Here is a 19,049-nt window from a genome sequence, read left to right as displayed (position 1 = left end):
AAATTATAGTTTCATAGGATCAGGGTACGAACCACACCCAAGAAGCCGACTACCCACTGTTAGGCGCCTGCTACCTTGCCTCCGTCTCAAATGCCTAAAATGGCAGACCACCTTATCATGCTGATCAGGGGAAGCCAAGCTACCCCCTCCAAAAGGAAAAGAGATCTGTCCCCTGTAGTTTTGTCTGAACAAGAGTCAGGTGAATCTGATGCATCTGAATATGAAGACATGCAACCCTTCTCCACTTATGAGGAATTTGATGCAGAGGATTCCATTCCTTCAGCCTCTCCCTCAGAGGATTTTTCCTTTGGAGAAATCCTGCATACTTTAAGGGAGCGTTTCCAATGGGAGAGCCAGGACTACCCTCAGTCTAAAAAGAGACTCTAGGAATTCCTAGATCTTCCACAACACAGACCCTTGGCCATCCCTCCAGTCCTGGATGTTGAAGGTGTTTTCCTCAAATTCAGCTGGACTCCTGACGCCCTTCCTCCAGCTCCCAGAAAACCAGACTGGGTACTACAGAGTCCCTGACTCACACAAATATCTTTTTAAAAATCCAACAGCTGACCCGGAGTTCATTTCTCAAGGGCCAAAAGGGTTTAAAGCAACCTCTGCTAAGAATCCCACCCCCTCAGACAGGGATTCCTGAGCATTGGACAGATGGGGTAAATAAAAGTGTACACCTCCGCTACTCTTGCTATCAGGGGACTAAATTGTCAGTTCCATATGCTGAAACTTCAGCAACATACCTTGGAACTCCTTAAACAAAAAATGTCTTCCTTTCCTGCTTGTGCAGAATCTAAAGATTTACAAGAGTTAATGCATTCTGCAAGTCAAGTAACTAAACACACCTTGCACTGTGGTTTTGATGCCCTAGAAGCTTCTTGCAGGGCAGCAGTCACTGGATCTGTCATTAGAAGGCACAGGGGCGGCTCGTGCTATAGGACTGCAGCCCCCCACCTGTAGAAAGAAAAGAAAAGAAAAAAAAATTGCAAGTCCTGGAATTCCACGCATGCGTGCTTGGAGTTCTTGGTACTCACAATACTCTAGACTGCTGTGTTAGGCAGTCCGTATAGGGGAGAAAGGCATTTCTGCCCTGCAGCCCAGAAGTCTGTGCGGTGACGACCGCACAGAACGGAAGGACACCGGACTGCATCGCTCGCAGGCTAGAGCCTCCAGCCTACTGCTACTCTCGCGGCGAAACCAGCTGGCCAAGAGAACCGGAAACCAGCCATTAGCTTGCGTGGGCTAAGGAGACTGCCTAGCAGATTCAGGACTGCTGCTACCGAGGAGGAGACTGTATTTAGGTAGGGTGTGTGTGTGTGTGTGTCTCACGTGGTATCATGACAGACATTTGCAGATGTCTGTATTCATATTTAGACAAACATGTGGATCGATCCTAATGAATACACTTGCCTTGGGGGGGGGGACACTAAAGGTGCACAAGTTATTTCATTTTTGTTTGTATTAAACAATATAGCAATAATGCTTAGCTGCTATGGAAGATGTGCAACAATAAGTTCATTGGTCACATTTGATCCCAAAAGCAAAACCTAAGAAAACAGAACCTTAGGCTGGGGGGGAGTAAATCCCTACACAACTCACATCCCTTACAGGTCTTACAGCTGTTGTAACATAAAAAGAGATTTTAAAGTTTTTCTCTCTTTTTCTTAACTACATGGATAACAAGCAGGCACATTTACATACTTAGTATTCACATGACACAAATGCATTTTCTTTTTGTCAGTAGTAATTAGTGCAGCATGAGTTTTGAATTTTAATTTTTAGGCTTGTCACTTGAGTGGGGTGTATAGTTGCTTGCCATCCATATTGTAAACAAAATGTGATTATACAGACCTATCACACAGCAGGAAACAACAAAATGTTCTTTTTTAATTTGTTCATTACTAAATTTACTGCCTTGTTTATATAAAATACTTTTTTCTACTTTTTTAAACTTCATCATGCAAGCACTATGTTTTCAGAAGTTTGCTTCAGTAATTGTATGACTCTCAAGGAGCAAGGGAACTGAATTTTACAGATAACATTATATTTCTGAAGTTTTCCTTTACAGTGTATGAGAAATAAGGAATTAATATATAGTTAATGCAATATTGTGGGGTTTGTTTTGACATGATGTCCAAACAATCCCAGGCAAATCATGCAGGTACAGCAAGGTGCATGGCCAAACAATAGAAACAACAACAGAAAATGGTCAGCACTCCAGTCAGCTTAAAGTTGTATATTACATTTATTGTATAAAGCCGCGGTGGTACAGCAGTCGAGTTGTTGCCCAACAGCAAGAGGTTCTCCTGTTCGATTCACGGATGGAGTGCCTTCTGTGTGGAGTCTGCATGTCTTCCCCGCGGTCGAGTGGCCTCTGAAAGACATGCGTGAATGGGCATGCCTTCGCTGAAGGTTAGGTGTCGGGCTGGCAACTCGGCACTATAAAAAATCTACTGTCAATCATTAGCAGACCAGAGTTCCGCTGTGGCGACCCCTAACTGGGAAAAGCAGAAAAGACACACAACAGGAGTAAAATAGGAAACTGGTTTCAGCCTAAGCCATCAGTGCAAATATAAGTGATTACAAATCATCTTCACTATAAATCAAATTGAGCCAAGAATTATGCAACCAGCAACATTTCACAGTTTAGTCAGGTTCACTTATGATATATATGAGAGAGAGGTCGAGAGGTGTATCATGTGACTGCTGTAGGAGTTACATAATGGGCAGAATGTACATTGCTACCATATTGGCGAGAGTGACATTAACACGCTAGTAATGTACAGCTTTCTCTCAGTAAAAAAACAAATGCTCCACTTCTTGGCAGCATATTAAACTGCAATGATGCATGGACTGAAAAAAAATGGTTACCATCTTTTTATGCTCACTAAATGTGGCATTTCTGTTTGGTGTGCATACAAAAAGTAGTAAAAGAAAAAAAAAACTCTGCTAGTAATAATAACTGTAGAGGCAGTTACTTGCATGCATTTTTGCTTTCTCTTTCTAACTGTGGCTTAAAAATCTAATTTCATTGAAGTGGAGAATATAATGTGTGTGTGAGAGAGTAAGAGAGAGAATGCATATCTCTCAACATCTTTAAGAATTCAGGTCAGAAGTACTGGAAGAGAATTTCCATCAAATGCATTATCTGAACAATAAGAAGTATAAAACTATAATAGCTGGTTTTATTGACTGTATTCCTCAGTGAGTTGCTAGAAAATAAAACATCCTAGAGGGACAGAGCAAGAATAAGAGGTAAAATTATCCATGTTCTTCAAAGTCAGGGACAGTTGAGAAGCATAGGGGGGTGTGCAGTTCCTTACACTGTGTTACCTTTTTACTTCATTCATTTGACCACAATGAGACATATGAGGTGTATTTAGTAAAAAAAAGTGGGTATAATTTTGCTGGACTCGTATTTGTGCATGTGTGCGTGTTGACATTAAATACTTATATAACTTGTATTTTGTATGTTAAATACGTCATCCGGCAACAATTGCATATGCTACAGCATCTTGGAAATACTGGACAGAGAAAGTATTTTTCATCAAAAATATCAAAAACTGCATACAATTCTAAAGAAAGCAAATAAGAAACAATTTAACAGCTCATTTTCTAAGTGCAATAATGCCCTCCAGGTTGGGCATTACAGTGGAAATAACAGACCATCCAGAGGTATAGAGGTCCTTCACCTGGGGAGTCTGGTGTCGCAATAACTCTGGACATTCAATTATTTTTCCCGGTAATGCCCACGCTGTCAGGAGTTATTGTTTACTTGCCAATCTGAGCCAGGCACAGTTTCAAGAAATTAAACTGGTTGGTTGATCTTGTATAACAGCTGTCATGGCTTAACATTTAGTAAACACTTCAGTGATTCAGGCTTCTTGGGTTGTATGTGGGGGTATGTCTTATTATTTTTGAGGTTAAAGGAGGGAGAGAATGTTCCTGTAGCAGTTTGAACAGTTGTGATCTTAGGAGCAGGTCTGCTGTTTGTTTAACTTGGAGCCAATTTGCCTTTTTTGGTTTTATACAGTGGTGTTCATTTCTTGTTGATTATGTAATAAATCTACATATTTTGTTTTCTAGCGTTTGGATAGTGGTAGAGGTTTTACTAGAGGCTGCTGACACAAGAAGGAGGTGGAGTTCAAGTTGAGGGACTAGGTTTATTTTCCCTATTGCAAAGTCTGGTGGAGTATGAGAGAAAAGGGGATAGCTTTTGTTCCTAGAAAGGTAGGGAATTATTTTTTATATGAGTACTATCAGGATGAAGGTATTTGAGTGAGGGCTGTAACAGAGACCAAGATACTTGAAAGAGAAGACTTGCTCTGAGGGATGGCTGTTGGGATCATAGATTATTAAGCTTTTCTTGAATCTGCTGACTTTTTGTTTAGTACTAAAAAGCATATATTTACTTTTGGGTGCATTTAGTATGAGGTTTTTTGTAGTAATCCATTCACTGAGATGAATGAAGTCAGGGCAACAAGAATAGATCCTCGAGGTACACCTTTGAGTAGTGGAGATGAGAGAGAGTGAGAGTCAGAGAGAGAGAAAGACAAGGAGACGGAGGACAGAAGTTATAGTTCACTACGAAATCATGGTAAGTCAGATACATTGGATAGAAGGGATGACATCAGGGCTAATACCTAGATCTGAAATATGGATTATAAGAGAGGTGTGATTGACTAGGTTCTGGTGAGGTCTAGCTGTGTGTGTGTGTGTGTGTGTGTGTGTGTGTGTGATGTCCCAGTTGCTATATACTGGTGACTTGAGAGAACACATGGGAGAGTGGGTAGAGAATACTCAGGCTTGAACCCTGTACCTTGGGTGCAGTTGGCAAGGGCCTGAATTCCTTACCTACCACCATTTGTGAAAAATTTGCAGATTTTTGCCTCATATTTCTTCTGTTCCTTATAAAGTCGGTGGTTTCTGTATGTTTGTTTTTCCTTGCGAAGTCAGTAGTGCAGTGGTGCACTGGTAGCATTGTTGCCTGACGGCTACAGGTTCTCTGGTTTGATTCTTGGCTGGGGTGCCTTCTGTGTGGAGTCTGCATGTCCTCCCATCTTACAAATACATGCATCTGGAGTGTTTCTCCCTGCTCTGCTGAAAATTGGCTTTTGTTCCAAGTCAGATTTTCCTGGTTAACAAATGTTAAATAAAAATAACAGGCATTTGAATTTCAGACTTCATATTCTTCAGAAAATACATGGTAACACAAAATATTTTATTCTAGCAATTTTCTAAGTTTATAACATGGATATTTGAAATTTGTCCGTATTTTTTGGGACTGTATTCCCCCATTATTGGCTTCGTCCAGGTTTTTTGTACCAAGGTTGAGAGCTATGGTGAGAACTGAATTCACTGAATATGTTTGGGGGCTATATTCCCCTATTGGCTTTGTTCAGGTGTTTTGTGCTAAGAGGTTGACAGGTGTGGTGAGAACTGAATTCACTAAATGGTAGCCATTTAAGTTTCAGTCTTCCTCTCTTTCACAAAACAGCTGATTTGGCATAGTGGTATGTTGTTCTGACTGTTTTGCACAGGGTCCCTTGGGTTCAAGACTTGGCAGTGAAATGTATGGTGATAAAACAGTATTTTATTCTAGCAACTGTGAGACATTATACAAGCAATGTTTAAAATGTGTCCCTGTTTTTTGGGCTTTTGCCCCCCCCCTCCCCCCCAAAATAAATTTTGGCTTTTTCCATATTTCTTGTGCTGCAAAGTTCAAAGAAAAAGCTGAGTATAGAGTAGCTTTTACAAGAAGCTGAGAGCTGCAGGGGCACAAAATTTTAGTGCCGCTTATACGGACTCTGCTTAATTAATAGCACAACAGGTAGTGTACTTGCTTTTGATGCAGAAGGCTGTGGGTTCTACTCCCACAGTAGGTAGAGGCATTGCTGATACTGTACTGTGGATGCTGCAGTCCTTTTTAGCGAAGATACCTAGTAACTATGAACCTGTTATCAGTTTGCCATCCATTCCCTATTGTGATATTACTAGCTTAGCTTTTTTTTTAATGCAACATAAGCAATTTATTCCTCAAGGGCAACAGGCACTTTATTTGTAGATTATACAGTGGCATATAAAGTTGTTTGCTAGCAGCAACTTCTTCATTAGTTACAGATTTCTTTAATGTGGAATTATTTAGCTGTCTTTTACTTCTTCAGAGATTGTGCATATTTACTGATATTGGTGGACTAAAAGTTTGAGTAGACTTTTATGATGGAAATGTTCTGAATTGAGCAGTTTTGTTATTATTGGTGCATGCATTTTGTTTGTTTACTGATAAAATGTTCAAAACAATAAATTTCAAATGCCGTCTAACTGTACTGTATTGTACAAGGAATATAGTTTAACACAATCTGGACGGTGTATCAAAGAGCATGTGTAGGTTTCGTGTTTAAGGGGCCTACGATTTGAAAACAGCCCAAAGTTAATCTTTATCTGCCACTGGCAAAATGTATTTTCTCTGAATGTGGGTTTCAGTGAATGTGAGTTTCAAGGGCAGAGAAGTTTTAATGCTAAGTCTGTTTTCATTGTGAGACTGCATTGCTTTGTTTAGCAGATATCTATTATGGTTTGTGCTGTAAAATGCAAAATAAAACTTTCAAATGAAATCCAAATCATTGCAGAAGTAAAGAAGTATGCATATTAGTGTTTATGGTAAATGGGGCGAAATAACCAAGGAATGGGACATTGGAATAGCTGCAGGGTGGAGGCTCCATTCGACCATAATTTTGTGGGGGGGGGGCAGCAAACTCAGCCCCAGCTGAACTGTACCTCTCAACTGTCCAGATGTTTGCAGAATTAATAGATTTTTGCTTCTTATTTTTGGTTTGTTCCTCATAAAATGTGTGGTTTTCTGGCAAATCATTTAGGAATGAAGACACTAAATAATGACAGACATAGTTTCAGACGCCATAACCTTCAGAAAAATGCATGCTAAAGCAAGACCTGTTATATCAACTGTCTTAAGTTTATACAAGAGCAATTTTTAGTACTGTTTGTATGTTCCCCCAATATGTTTGGCCTTGTCCAGATTTCCTGCATAAAGAGGTTGAGAGGTACATGCAAATAAATCACTTTATAGAATTAAGAATATCCAAACCTCTCAACTGTCCCCAATTTTGGCTCAAAATGTTGCTCTCCCCCTAATAATCCCTCCGCATCCGCAAAATGGCAATTTTGGAAGAAAACGTGGAGGGTTTACAATTATAAATAATTTCAGAAATGCATGTAGATGGTCTTATTTTGTCAGCTGCTCAAGTTAAGAGTACTAATATTAAAAAGGTGTCCCTTCTTTGACAGGTTCCCAGCTGTATTGTGTGGCAATTTTATATTTTTGCATCACAGTTTTGGTCTGTTTTTCATAAAATTCTGTTTTTCTGGCAAATTATTGGCAAATCATTAAAGACTGAAGTTAGAAAATAATGGCAGTCATTTGAGTTTCAGATTTCATACCCTTCAGGAAATTCATACTAATGCAAGACCTACTATTCTATTATCTTTCTAAGTTTATAAGAGCAATATTTAAAAATTGTCCTTATTTTTGGGCCTGTGTCCCACTTCTATGTATGGCTTTGTCCAGATTTCTTGCTCTGAGGTTGAGAGGTATGAGTGTCAGAGCCATCACCGTCAGCCAGAGGCATTTCAGATTGTGACATACTTGTACCCCACTCCCCATTTTAGTGGCTCTGGATGTGTCCAAGCAAGGCAAGGAGCAGTTATGCAGTGCAAGTGTGCAGAGTATTCCCCCATCCAAGGTTGACCACAAGTACGACCGTGGCTTTTCATATGTCCTTGATTTTGCAGAATGTTCTGGTTTTCTGTCATATTTTTATATTGATTTATGCTTCTTATTCAGAAAATGTATGCTGTTCGATGCCCTGTTGCTCTGTGTTTAAGTAGCAATGCTTTAATGACCAATCAGGTAAGCTTGTCGGAGATTAAGATGCAAGTAAGCTTTAATAAGCATACTGTTAAAGAATTACCAACATTGAAAGCCTTTTCGTTATTGCTATGCAGAGAATATTTACATAACATATAAGCCTTTGGTATTGAAATGCATATGACAGTATTTGTAATAAAGGACAGGATTACAGTATTTTCAGAAGTTCATTACATTTGTTGGATACTTGTAGTCATCTTTGCAGGCTTTGCCCATAAACTAAACAGAATGCCGATCTATCATGTGTGGTCCATAACTTGTGCAGTAATCCTTTATGCAATTTATCTTGAGCTTGTTTCTTGTTTGCTGTTCATTTTTTTACTTTGATGGTCTTCCCCATGAAACGAGTAGATAGTTGTCAGGCAGCAGGTCTTTTTTGGATAAGAAACATTTTTACAAGTGGGGGTATCACAGAGATTGCTACTTTCAGCATGTTATTTGGTAATTTTATAAAGCTGCATATAAATTATAATTAGAACTGCAGTGCAAGGAGAAGTGGTTTGAGTTGAGTGCTGCTTGTTTTTTTTTATACTTGATTTTGACTGGCATTCCAGTAATGTATTTAAAAAGTAATTTATTTTTTCATGCCTCACAACCTTTTTGTTTCCATCTCGATGTTAAGTAAGTTATGTAGCCAATGCATTGAAATATTTTTTCTTCTACACTTCATTTTGTCTTGCTTGGACTCTCGTAATGACCGTTCGGCACCCAGGGCAGCATATTTAAAGTTCCAGTTGTGGTTTTGAGCATAGCTCTACCCCTTCCGATTGGCCCCACCCATTCAGCTGTCTCCTGCAGCCCCCCCTTTAATTTGAAGTCACCAGCTGCCACTGAGAAGGCATGTATCGCTTAAGGAACAGCCCCTGCCAGACCATGTCAAATCTAAATTGTTGGATGCCCCCTTGCACAAAGATAACTTTTTTGGCACTAAGGCAGAAGCTGTCTTAAAAAAGATGGAAGGAAAAGCAACATCTATGCAAACAGTTAAGGATTTCTTGCAGGTCCAGCCCCCTAGGTTCAGCAGGCATTGTCCCTCCAAGTACTGGTCCTTTCCTGCTCCCAGTAAACCGGCCCAGCCTAGGCCCCGTGGAAACAGCCCCCCCCCCCCAACAGCAGCCACAAGGAATGCAGAGATCTAAGCAGTGGACTACCTCCACTTCAAAACCAGAGAGTTCTAAGCCACCCCCTTATGGTAAGAACTCTGACTCACCTCCTCCACCCCCTCCCTCTGCCCACCTTTACTTACCCCTAGGAGGAAAACTCTCCTTTCACTCAAGCACCTGGGCCACCGGGACCACTGGGTTCTGAACATTGTGCCTCAGGGATACACATTTTCCTTCCACACCCTTCCAACTCCAAAAGGATTTTCAGATCTACCTCCAAATCTGTGGGCAGAGGCTCAAAAGCAAATCCTTTCCCTGCTCTCTATGAGGGCAGTAGAACACGTTCCTGCAGAACACATAGGCCAAGGTGTCTACTCCAAACTATTTCTGGTACCCAGAAAAGAGGGCACCTGGAGCCCCATCCTTGAGCTATCCATTCTAAACACCTTCCTGGTGATTCCAAAATTTAAAATGCTCACCCTCCAGCAGCTGCCACCCATGCTCTCCAAGGATGCTTGGCTAGCCACCCTAGATCTAAAACAGGCCTACCTCCACATTCCTATCAGGGAATCATGCAGAAAATATCTCTGCTTCAGGGCAGGATTTCAACACTTTCAGTTCTCTGCACTTCCCTTTGGCTTATCTACAGCTCCCAGAGTTTTCACAAAATGTCTGGCTCCGGCCATTGCCTTTTGCAGGCAAAGAAATATTCAGATTTACCCATACTATGTGACTGCCTTATTCAGGCAGACAGCTAGGAAAAGCTGCTCAAGCACCTGGCCTTTGTAAAGACCCTCCTAACCTCTCTAGGGTACACAGTCAATGAAAAGAAATCCAAGCAGGTGCCTACCCACAGGATAATCTTCCTGGGAGCAAGTCTGGACACAGCATCCCAGATGGCATACCTTACACCAGAGAAACAAATTTTCCTGACAACCTACTTCTCTCAACTAGCCACCAGGCCCCAGCTAACTGCAAGAAAGATCCTGCAAGCTCTGGGGTTCATGGCATCTTGGATACTACTCATTCCATATGCCAGACTGCATATGAGGAAACTTCAGTGGTACCTAAAGAGCCTTTGGTGTCAACACTCTCAAGACCTGGAAACTCTTCTACCTATAATTCCTTGGCTCAGAAAGATTTTCTTTGGTTGGCAACAGCATGCTCCCTAAACAAGGGACTGCCTTTCTCCCCACCCCACCCCCCACCGCCCAGACCCTCACCACAGATGCATCAGACTATGCTTGGGGTCCACACCTGGACGGCAGGTGTATACAGGGCTAATGGAGCCCACAGCAAATCCCTCTGTACATCAATCAAAAGGAGATGATGACTGTGCAGTACGCCTTGATAGTTTTCAACCCCCTTCTCTCCAGGGGCTCTCCTGATCAAAACAGACAGCACCACTGTGATGTGGTACATCAGCAAGCAGGGAGGGACTCTCTCCTACCCTCTATGCAAGCTGGCCATGACCCTTTGGCACACAGCATCTGCCATGAAACTACACCTGTTAGCACAATTCCTACCAGGCTCTCTCAACTCTCTGGCAGACCAATTAAGTAGAAATCTTCTTGACCCACACAAATGGCAACTCTACAGAAGTACCTTCACCCTAACAACCCAGAAATGGGGAACCCCGAAGGTCAACCTCTTTGCCTGCCACACCAACCATCAGCTCACCAAGTTCTGCACCATTGAGCATCACTGCATGGCTTGGAAAGTGGATGCCCTGTCCTTCCCCTGGGCCAATCTATCGGTCTATGCCTTTCCTCCCCTACCTCTCATCCCCAGGGTACTGCTCAAAATAAGGGAGGAAAAAACAAGGACCATTCTAATAGCTCCAGACTGGCCCCGGCAATACTGGTACCCCTTGCTGCGCAGCCTGTCCCCACTGCCTCCATGGCATCTTCTTCAGACTCCAAACCTCCTGACCCAGAGGGAAGGGGAATTCATGCATCCCCAATTGCAGACACGCAATTTGGCAGCTTGGCTTATTCCCTTTCCCCAAACCAATCTGCCAACCTCAGTAAACAGGTTCTGGATGTTACCTGTGAGGCCAGATGCCCTAGCACCAGAAAGTCTTATGCTGATAAATGGAAATGGTTCTGCACCTAGATCCAGGCTAAGGGTGCCAAATACAGCACAGCCCTCCCTCTTTCTCATCCTGGAATACTTGGCTGACCTACTACACAGTGGCCTCTCTTTCTCCTCTATAAAAATTCGTGCCTCTGCTATTTCTGCTCATTTTCACAATGAGCAGCCCCTTTTCTCACACTCTTTGGTCAAACAGTTCCTAAGAGGGGGCTAGCAACTTGAGGCCACCCAGATGGGCACCAGCTTGGGACCTTAACTTTGTATTGGAAAAGCTCACCCTGCCCCCTTTCGAACCAGCTTTCTCTCCAGAGCTAAAATTTCTCTCCTGGAAGACAGCATTCCTTCTGGCCATCACTTCATCCAGAAGAGTCTCTGAGCTGCAAGCACTCATGGCTGTGGAACCCTTCATCATTTTCCATGCAGACAGGGTATCCCTTAGAACTAGCCCATCCTTCATGGCCAAGGTGGTCTCCAGTGTGGCTCTCAACCAATCCATTCATTTGCCCACCTTTTTCCTAATCCCCAGAACAAGGGGGAAAGGATTCTTCACAATCTAGATGTGCACAGACAGCTCAGATTCTATCTAGACAGGACTAAATCCTTCAGAAAGCCTGATCAATTGCTGGTTGGCTTTGTCTTCTGCCCCTGTAGCAAAGCTATCTCCAAGCAAACCATTTTCAAATGGATAGCACACTGCATCCTTTTCTGCTACAAACAGCATGGAAAGCCCCCCCCCCCCCAAGGGGTTCAGGGCACACTCCAACAGAACAACCTCCATCTCAGCAGCTTTCCTCAGAGGAGTCCGCACCAGGGACTTCCTGGAGGCTGCCACCTGGACGTCTGTTCACACTTTTACCAACCATTACCACCTGCCTCTCTTTTCCAAATCCAGGGCAGGGTTTGCCTCTGCAGTCTGGCAGGGCATCCTAGCCAGCCCCTAGTTTCCTTGACTGCTTCCACCCTCAGCTTTTGGAATCAACCCAAATGTGATGACCGCACCAGTGAAACACGAAGAACATAGTACAGTTGTGTACACTTAAATAATTGTAGATTTTTGGGTGCATTCACTGTTGCAGTCCTGGTTTCCCTTCCTCCATTGCCCTTTCTTCTCTTTCTCCTTTTATTACCATTCTTCCTTATTGTTCTCATTTCCTTACAAGGGACATATTGGTATTTATTTTCCACTGGTGGGGTTCTTCCACCAGAGCCTGGCCTCTTACTTGGGAGCTCCTGAAAGGTTAGGGCAAGAAAAACTGATGTAATGGCGTCGGCTGCCTTACTTTATACTACTGACGACCTAACGTCAGTCCTCAAGCGACAGCAACCGATGCAGAAATACTAAATCTCTGGTATTCGGGCCAGCCGAGGGCTACCCTGCCAGGGATAACCCAAATGTGATGACTGCAACAGTGAATACACACAAGCATTTACATTTATGGTAATTGTACACAACCATACTTTCTACTTCCTGTGCCTTCTCTCCTGCAGCCTGTATTGAAGCTCTGCCTTTGACTGGCCCTTTTAGTTTACTGCTATAGTTTTCAGCAGTCCTAGTGTTCCATATACCGATACTGTTCAGAAACATAGGTCTGTGTCTGTCTGGTATAGATTGCAGTGAAATGCCTAGCTCACACTTGATGTTTACTGCTTGACTCTCAGCCATAAGTATTGGCAAGTGAGTAGAGCGTGGCATAAAGAAATAACTTCATCTATACACCAGAGCAGTGGTCAGATAGACCCTGAAATTTTAGAGTTCCAGTTCATGCCTGCAGCTATGGACTTTCAAACAGTGCCTTAAAAGAAATTCAGTAAGGCAACAGTAATAATCTTTTCCTTTTAACCTGCAGCACGAGACTCACATTTTCAGGACACTAAACGTCTAGTTTGCAAAGTTTGTTCTGAAAAGGAAATTGATACTAATGGGTGACAAAGCAATGAAACTGCACTGAAAGTGTTTTTGCTGGGAGTGCAAGCCTCCTGCTGTCCCCCACAATCTAATATATTAACTAAAAGGTAATGCATCCCCAGGGATAAGAGAGTACTGGCTTATCACACAGAATTGAACATCTTCCAGCCCCATTCTCCAGGGGTTGTGTGACCTCACATTAATTCTTATGGCAGTTTCATTGACCAAATGACAACTTCCGTAGTTGTCTTTTTATAAAATGCGGAACCAGTTGTTCCAGACTGCATGTAACTTACTGCTTTATACCGACATACTTTGCATTGCTGCAGTTTGCAAACAAGCACATTCAGAAATCGTTTTTACTTGTAGTTTTACAAATTCATATTGTATAATTTTAAGTAGTGTTTGTGAAACTATAAATGTTTATTTTCGCAAATTGATAATGCATTCTTTGTATTATTAGCACAAACATCACCGCGCCAAGTGTCCGGAATGGAGCGCGAGCGTAAAGTGAGCATGAGACTGCATCGTGGAGCTCCAGTCAATGTCTCCTCATCAGATTTAACAGGACGCCAGGATACGTCTCGTATATCTACATCCCAGGTATGAAAGACTGACTCTAAAAGGAGCAACTTTGAGTGATTTATGTAGTTAGTATCACTTGCTTGTAAGGAGGCTTCACCACAGTCCATGTTTGCATACATATGATCTTCAGATCCCTCCCTCCTTTTAGCCAGTCAGTTGTTCTCATTTAATTCTGTGTTCTCTTCTCAGAAATTAAAGTTTTAAAACTCAGCCTACATTTGAGAGGGCAGGTTTTGAGGTGGATAAGTTTCATCTTTAATAGGGAAAAATAAATGATAGGTGGAGTCTTTGCTGCAGGTGCTGATGTGCAAATGATTTAGTCAAAGGACATGTGCAATATTTTTTAACGCCATTAGTTTTGCATTACTTATATAGCCAGTGTTATGTTTGGTTTCATTTGGTAAATAGCTTTGTTTTCCTCTAAGATGTTTTGTGTTACATCTGTTGTCTTGATTTTTACTGCGAGAACAAGGTTGATTCTCATAAATTGATGAGTATTAATTTAAGGATGAAGCACAGTTTGACTTTGGAGGTCCTGTTCCATGGGTAGGTGTTATTTCTGTTGTCATGTTTCCATCTTGGCATATTTGGTATTTTTTTTTCTTATTCCTGCACTCAGATGCAGTCATCTCCTGCTGGCATGTGTCTTGATAACAAATGACTGATTAGAAGGGGCGTAGTCTGTTCCTTTGACATCCATTTCTTGCTGAAACTTAGTTTGCATTTTAAGCATGATGTTTATCAGGAAAATAGATTTCCTTTAGTGCCTCAAGTGGTGAGACTTTCTAAGTATTCTTACAATTACCAGGTTGTGTGTCCGGAGTTAAAGTTGTTGTGCTGCCTGGGAGTGGGGAACGATCGGCTTCTAAACTGTTGAGAACTGCTTGCAAGGGCTGTCGCTCTATTCTTTTCTGCTCCCCCTACCTGCAGCTGACCAACTACCACCAGCTCCTTTTCTTGTCCTCCTTGTCTACCATACTCACCTTAGCATTCTTCAGGCTCAACCAAGTTCACATCAGGTGCTGTTGAGGAGATCAGTGACAGTGCTCCAGCATTGTACTGCTGCCTAGGGAGTGTGCTGTAATCCCACCCTGCCTTTCTCCCCACATCAGCCTTACAGGGTCTGCAGTTTTCTACATATGGGAGGTGCATGCAAGCTTTCGCACAGTCTCCCAACCAAGATGTATACCATTTGAAGCATTGAGCTTGCCCAGCACTTTGATGCTGCTGTTGCAATGAGCCTAGGCAGCCTCCCTTCTCCCAAGATATACAAGCAAAACAAATCTATATCTAACCTCAATAAATACAAAACTATTCGTAACTTAGTAAAAAAAACTTCTCAATAGACCGCCAAAACTACTTTATCCAACTTCAAAACAATCATAAAACTAACCCACAAAAATTCTGGGCAGGTATAAATTCACTCTTAAAACCTGGCACTATAGAAAACTCAAACCCCAGCCCAGATTTACAAGACATAGATCTTGCTACCCAATTCAATTCTTTCTTCATAGACTCTTATTTCCAAACTTACTTCTTTTACACATAATGCACCTCCTACCCCCTCTACTCACAACCAACCTCCCCCTCCAACTCCTTTCTCTCATTCACCCCCACCTCATAACCAACCTCCCCCTCCAACTCCTTTCTCTCATTCACCCCCACCTCAACTCCTCCCATTTTTGATTAAACCTACTCCAACTTCTACTATAAGAAAACTCCTACAGAAATTAAAACCATGCACCAATGCCCCTGACAACATTCCCTCATACTACCTCAGTATAGCTGCTGATGCCATTGCCCTCCCTATCAGTATCCTCATCAATCGCTCTATCCAAGAAGGTTTAGTCCCCGAAACTTGGAAAAAAGCTTACATCATCCCTCTACACAAAGGAGGAAATAATACTAACATCTCCAATTTCCGTCCCATAGTCATCTTCTCACCCATTTCTAAAGTCCTAGAGAAATGTATCCACCTTCAACTCCTTCCCCATCTCTTGGACAACAATCTACTAACCCCTACCCAACACAGATTCAGACCCCATCATAGTACTATGACAGCCCTCCTATCCTTCCTTGAAACTGTGAATAAAGCTAGAGATTCTGGACTCATTGTATCTACCATTCTTCTCTATCTTTTTAAGGCTTTTGATACTATCTCCCATAATCTACATCTTACTAAACTATCTAATCTAAACCTTTCTCTCTCTTCAATCAACTGGTTTAACAGCTATCTCTCCAATAGACAACAAGCAGTCAAGTGGAAAAAAGCTTACCTGCTCCTTTCTTAATACCCCAACAGGTGTCCCACAAGGTTCCATTCTGGGCCCCCTTCTCTTTAATATTTTCATTAATGACTTTTTCCACACTATCCCTCAGGCTAATATTATTCAATATGCGGATGATTCCACAATCATCTGCGCTGCCTCATCCATCCCAACTCTTTTAAAGCTAACCCAGGATGCCTTCTCCAGCACTGAAAATTGGATGAAAGACAACCATCTAGCTCTTAATGCTGCTAAAACCAAACTCATAATATTTACTCCTTCAAAAACTACTAACATCGATCATAAATCATTCTCCATCTCCAGCCAAAATAACATCCCCCTTGAGCTTGTATCAGAAACCAAACTATTAGGAGTCCAAATTGATGACAAGCTTAAATTCAATTCCCATCTACTACAAAACATAAATAAAACCCACCAAAAACTTGGCATGCTCTACCGTCATAATAGATTCCTCAGCTCAGCTACTAAGATTACTCTCTACTACATTTCTCCTACCCTCCCTTCTCTATGGGGCACCTCTTCTTACTAACCTACAATCCTCCCTCAAAACCAAACTATCCTCTTGTTACAATAAAATTGCCAAATTCGCCACTTGTAACAAATCACCAACCCACCACTGTGAACCACTCCACAACCCACCACTGTGAACCACTCCACAAACTGAACTGGCTAGAACTACCAAACTACCTCTCCTACACCCAACTCACATATGCTCACAAACTGATTTACCAGCCATCCCTCTGCCCTGCACTCTCTTCTACCTTTAAAATGCACCACACTCAACGACATCTAAGATCAAACATTCAAAACCTCACAGAAATTCACAGACCCCTCCACCCTCCTGGACAAAACCTCCTGTCCTTCTCACTAGCACGCTTATGGAACTCCCTTCCTTCCTCCCTCCATTCGTACCATTACAAGCCTCCCATCCTTTAAAAAATCGCTCCACTCTCATCTAACCTCCACATGGGAGTGCTCCTGCTCTCACCCCTCATAACCTACTCTTTACTCTAGTACTTCTTCTCTTCTTTCACTCTAAACACCAGGTGGCATTACTCATGGGCTACCAGTATACTGCTCTCACCCCTCATAACCTACTCTTTACACTAGTACTTTTCTCTTCTGTCACTCAAAATCCCAGGTAGCATTACACATTGGCTACCAGCATACTAACTAACTCTCCTCAAAAAAAAAAAAAAAAATATATATATATATATATTGCTCTTATAACCTGTGCTTTTAGCTCTCTCTACATGTTTAATTACATAAACTGTACAATGTTTAACCCCATGTAATGTATATGTATGTCCTCATCTTTGTGTAATCTGTATGTGGAGCTTTTCTCCCCAGGACTCCATTGAAAATGGGTTTTTCGAGCCCAATGGACTATCCTGGTTAAACAAATGCAAATAAAATAAAGAAAGTAAAGATGGATGACTGTGCATCAGCCATTCACTCCCATTCTTCCCCCATCAGGTCCGTCCAGCATCACTGATAATTGTTGAATCTGGGTTGCTTGGGATGCAGTAAGGTCTTTATCTCTCAGGGTGAGACGCACTGAGGGTCTGCACTGCTGAGATGACGGCTTGTAAGGGTTGATGTTCTTCATTCCACATTGCTGCAGTCCTAACCATTGGGGTAGTCCGCTGTCCAGTCGGCCCGAATACCACTGGCGTCGGTCAAGGCGCATTAGACTGATGTCAGGACGCCAGGGTACTAATGCGCATGACCGACGTCATATCCTCAGTCTTTTTTGCCGCATGGTCCGATGCAGAAGCAGTTTTGCGAGTGCAGGTTGGCGTTCTGAAATTTTCTGAAGTCGGAGTTTCAGACCGAATCAAAGTTGGCTAAGTACCCCGTTGGGGAACATTTTGGTTTTTTCTTGCCTCAGTATTTAACCGGATGTCAGAAAAAGTGAATAACTGTATTTCTTGTGGGAAACAGATACCTCATAGGGATTACCATACTTTGTGTATACCTTGTTTAGGGCCTGAGCACGACGTTGTTGGTTGCGCTCTTGTGCTAGATTTAACAAACGCACTATTAAGAGAAGGTTAGACTGTGCCAGGTTAGTGTTTGGGAAGCGTTGTAATTATAAAATGCCGCCGGATGCTCCCAAAAAGCGAAGGACAAAGCAGCAAAGCCTAGGGTTGAAGAACCGCAGTCGTTCTTTAGAAGGCTCAGTGGAGCCAGAGGTTTTGCCAGGAGTTTCTGTGGAGTCTCAGGCAGAGACTTTACTGTTACAGGATGTGCCCTCTCAGGAGGTAGGCCAGGCTGAGGGGCTTCTCAGGTAGCTGTTCTTCCCTCTCTTCCTAAGGTGGTTAGAGCCTCTCCTTCTGTTTCCAAGACTTCTTTGAGAGGTAGGCCAAGTTTAGCTTCAGTGGGGCTTCTCCTAGCACTTCAGGTTCTGTGCCTAAGAAACATATGCTTAAAATGGCAGAGGATTTGATTACTATGATTAGAGGTTCTATGCCCCCTCCTGATAAGAGGCCTAGGGTGGAGCCTGAGTTTGAGAGTTTTGAACAGTGTTAAGAGGCTTCTGAGTCTTCGGCTGAAGACTTGCAGGAGTATCCTCATTATTCTGATTCTGATGTGGATGATTCCACTCCTTCAGCTTCTCCTCCTGAGGATTTTTCTTTTTCAGAGACTCTGCATTCCATGAGGGAGCATTTTAAATGGGAAGGCCAAGATTTCTCTGATTCCAGGAAGAGGCTTAGGGAATTCTTGTTTTACCCCAGCATAGGCCCTTAGCTATACCTCCTGTGTTGAATGTGGTGGAAGATGTTTTTGCAGAGGCTTCCTGAACCCTGATTCTTTGCCTCCTGCCCCTGTTAAACCTGATAGGTACTATAGGGTGCCTGAAGCTCATAAGTATCTTTTAAGCGTCCTAGGGCAGACCCAGAAATTGTTTCTCAGGGGCCTAAAGGTGTTAAGGCCTCTGTTGTTAAAAATCCTGTTCCCTCTGATAAAGAGGCAAGGGCTTTGGATAGATGGGGAAAGAAAGTGTATACGTCTTCCACTTTAGCCATGAGGGCATTGAATTGTCAGTTTCACATGCTAAAATATCAAAATTATCTCCTTTCACAATTGAAATCTAAGGTGGATGCTCTGGAAGGTATTGA

At 42.4% G+C, this 19,049-nt stretch overlaps 1 protein-coding gene across 1 annotated transcript in view; it reads left to right on the top strand.

Moving 5' to 3' along the window:
• CSNK1D (casein kinase 1 delta) overlaps positions 1-19,049 on the top strand; it is a 946,953-nt gene that overhangs the window by 888,137 nt on the left and 39,767 nt on the right. The window contains exon 8 of the mRNA XM_044068234.1: positions 13,518-13,657. Within this exon, the coding sequence (XP_043924169.1) occupies positions 13,518-13,657 (140 nt within the window). The remainder of the gene's footprint in view (positions 1-13,517; positions 13,658-19,049) is intronic.

This window comes from Protopterus annectens, chromosome 4.part0 (genome assembly GCF_019279795.1).
Source record: "Protopterus annectens isolate FY-2018-M chromosome 4.part0, PAN1.0, whole genome shotgun sequence".
Lineage (NCBI taxonomy): Eukaryota > Metazoa > Chordata > Ceratodontiformes > Protopteridae > Protopterus > Protopterus annectens.
Note: the sequence above shows the minus strand (reverse complement) of the source record. Positions and strands in the feature narration are given on the sequence as shown.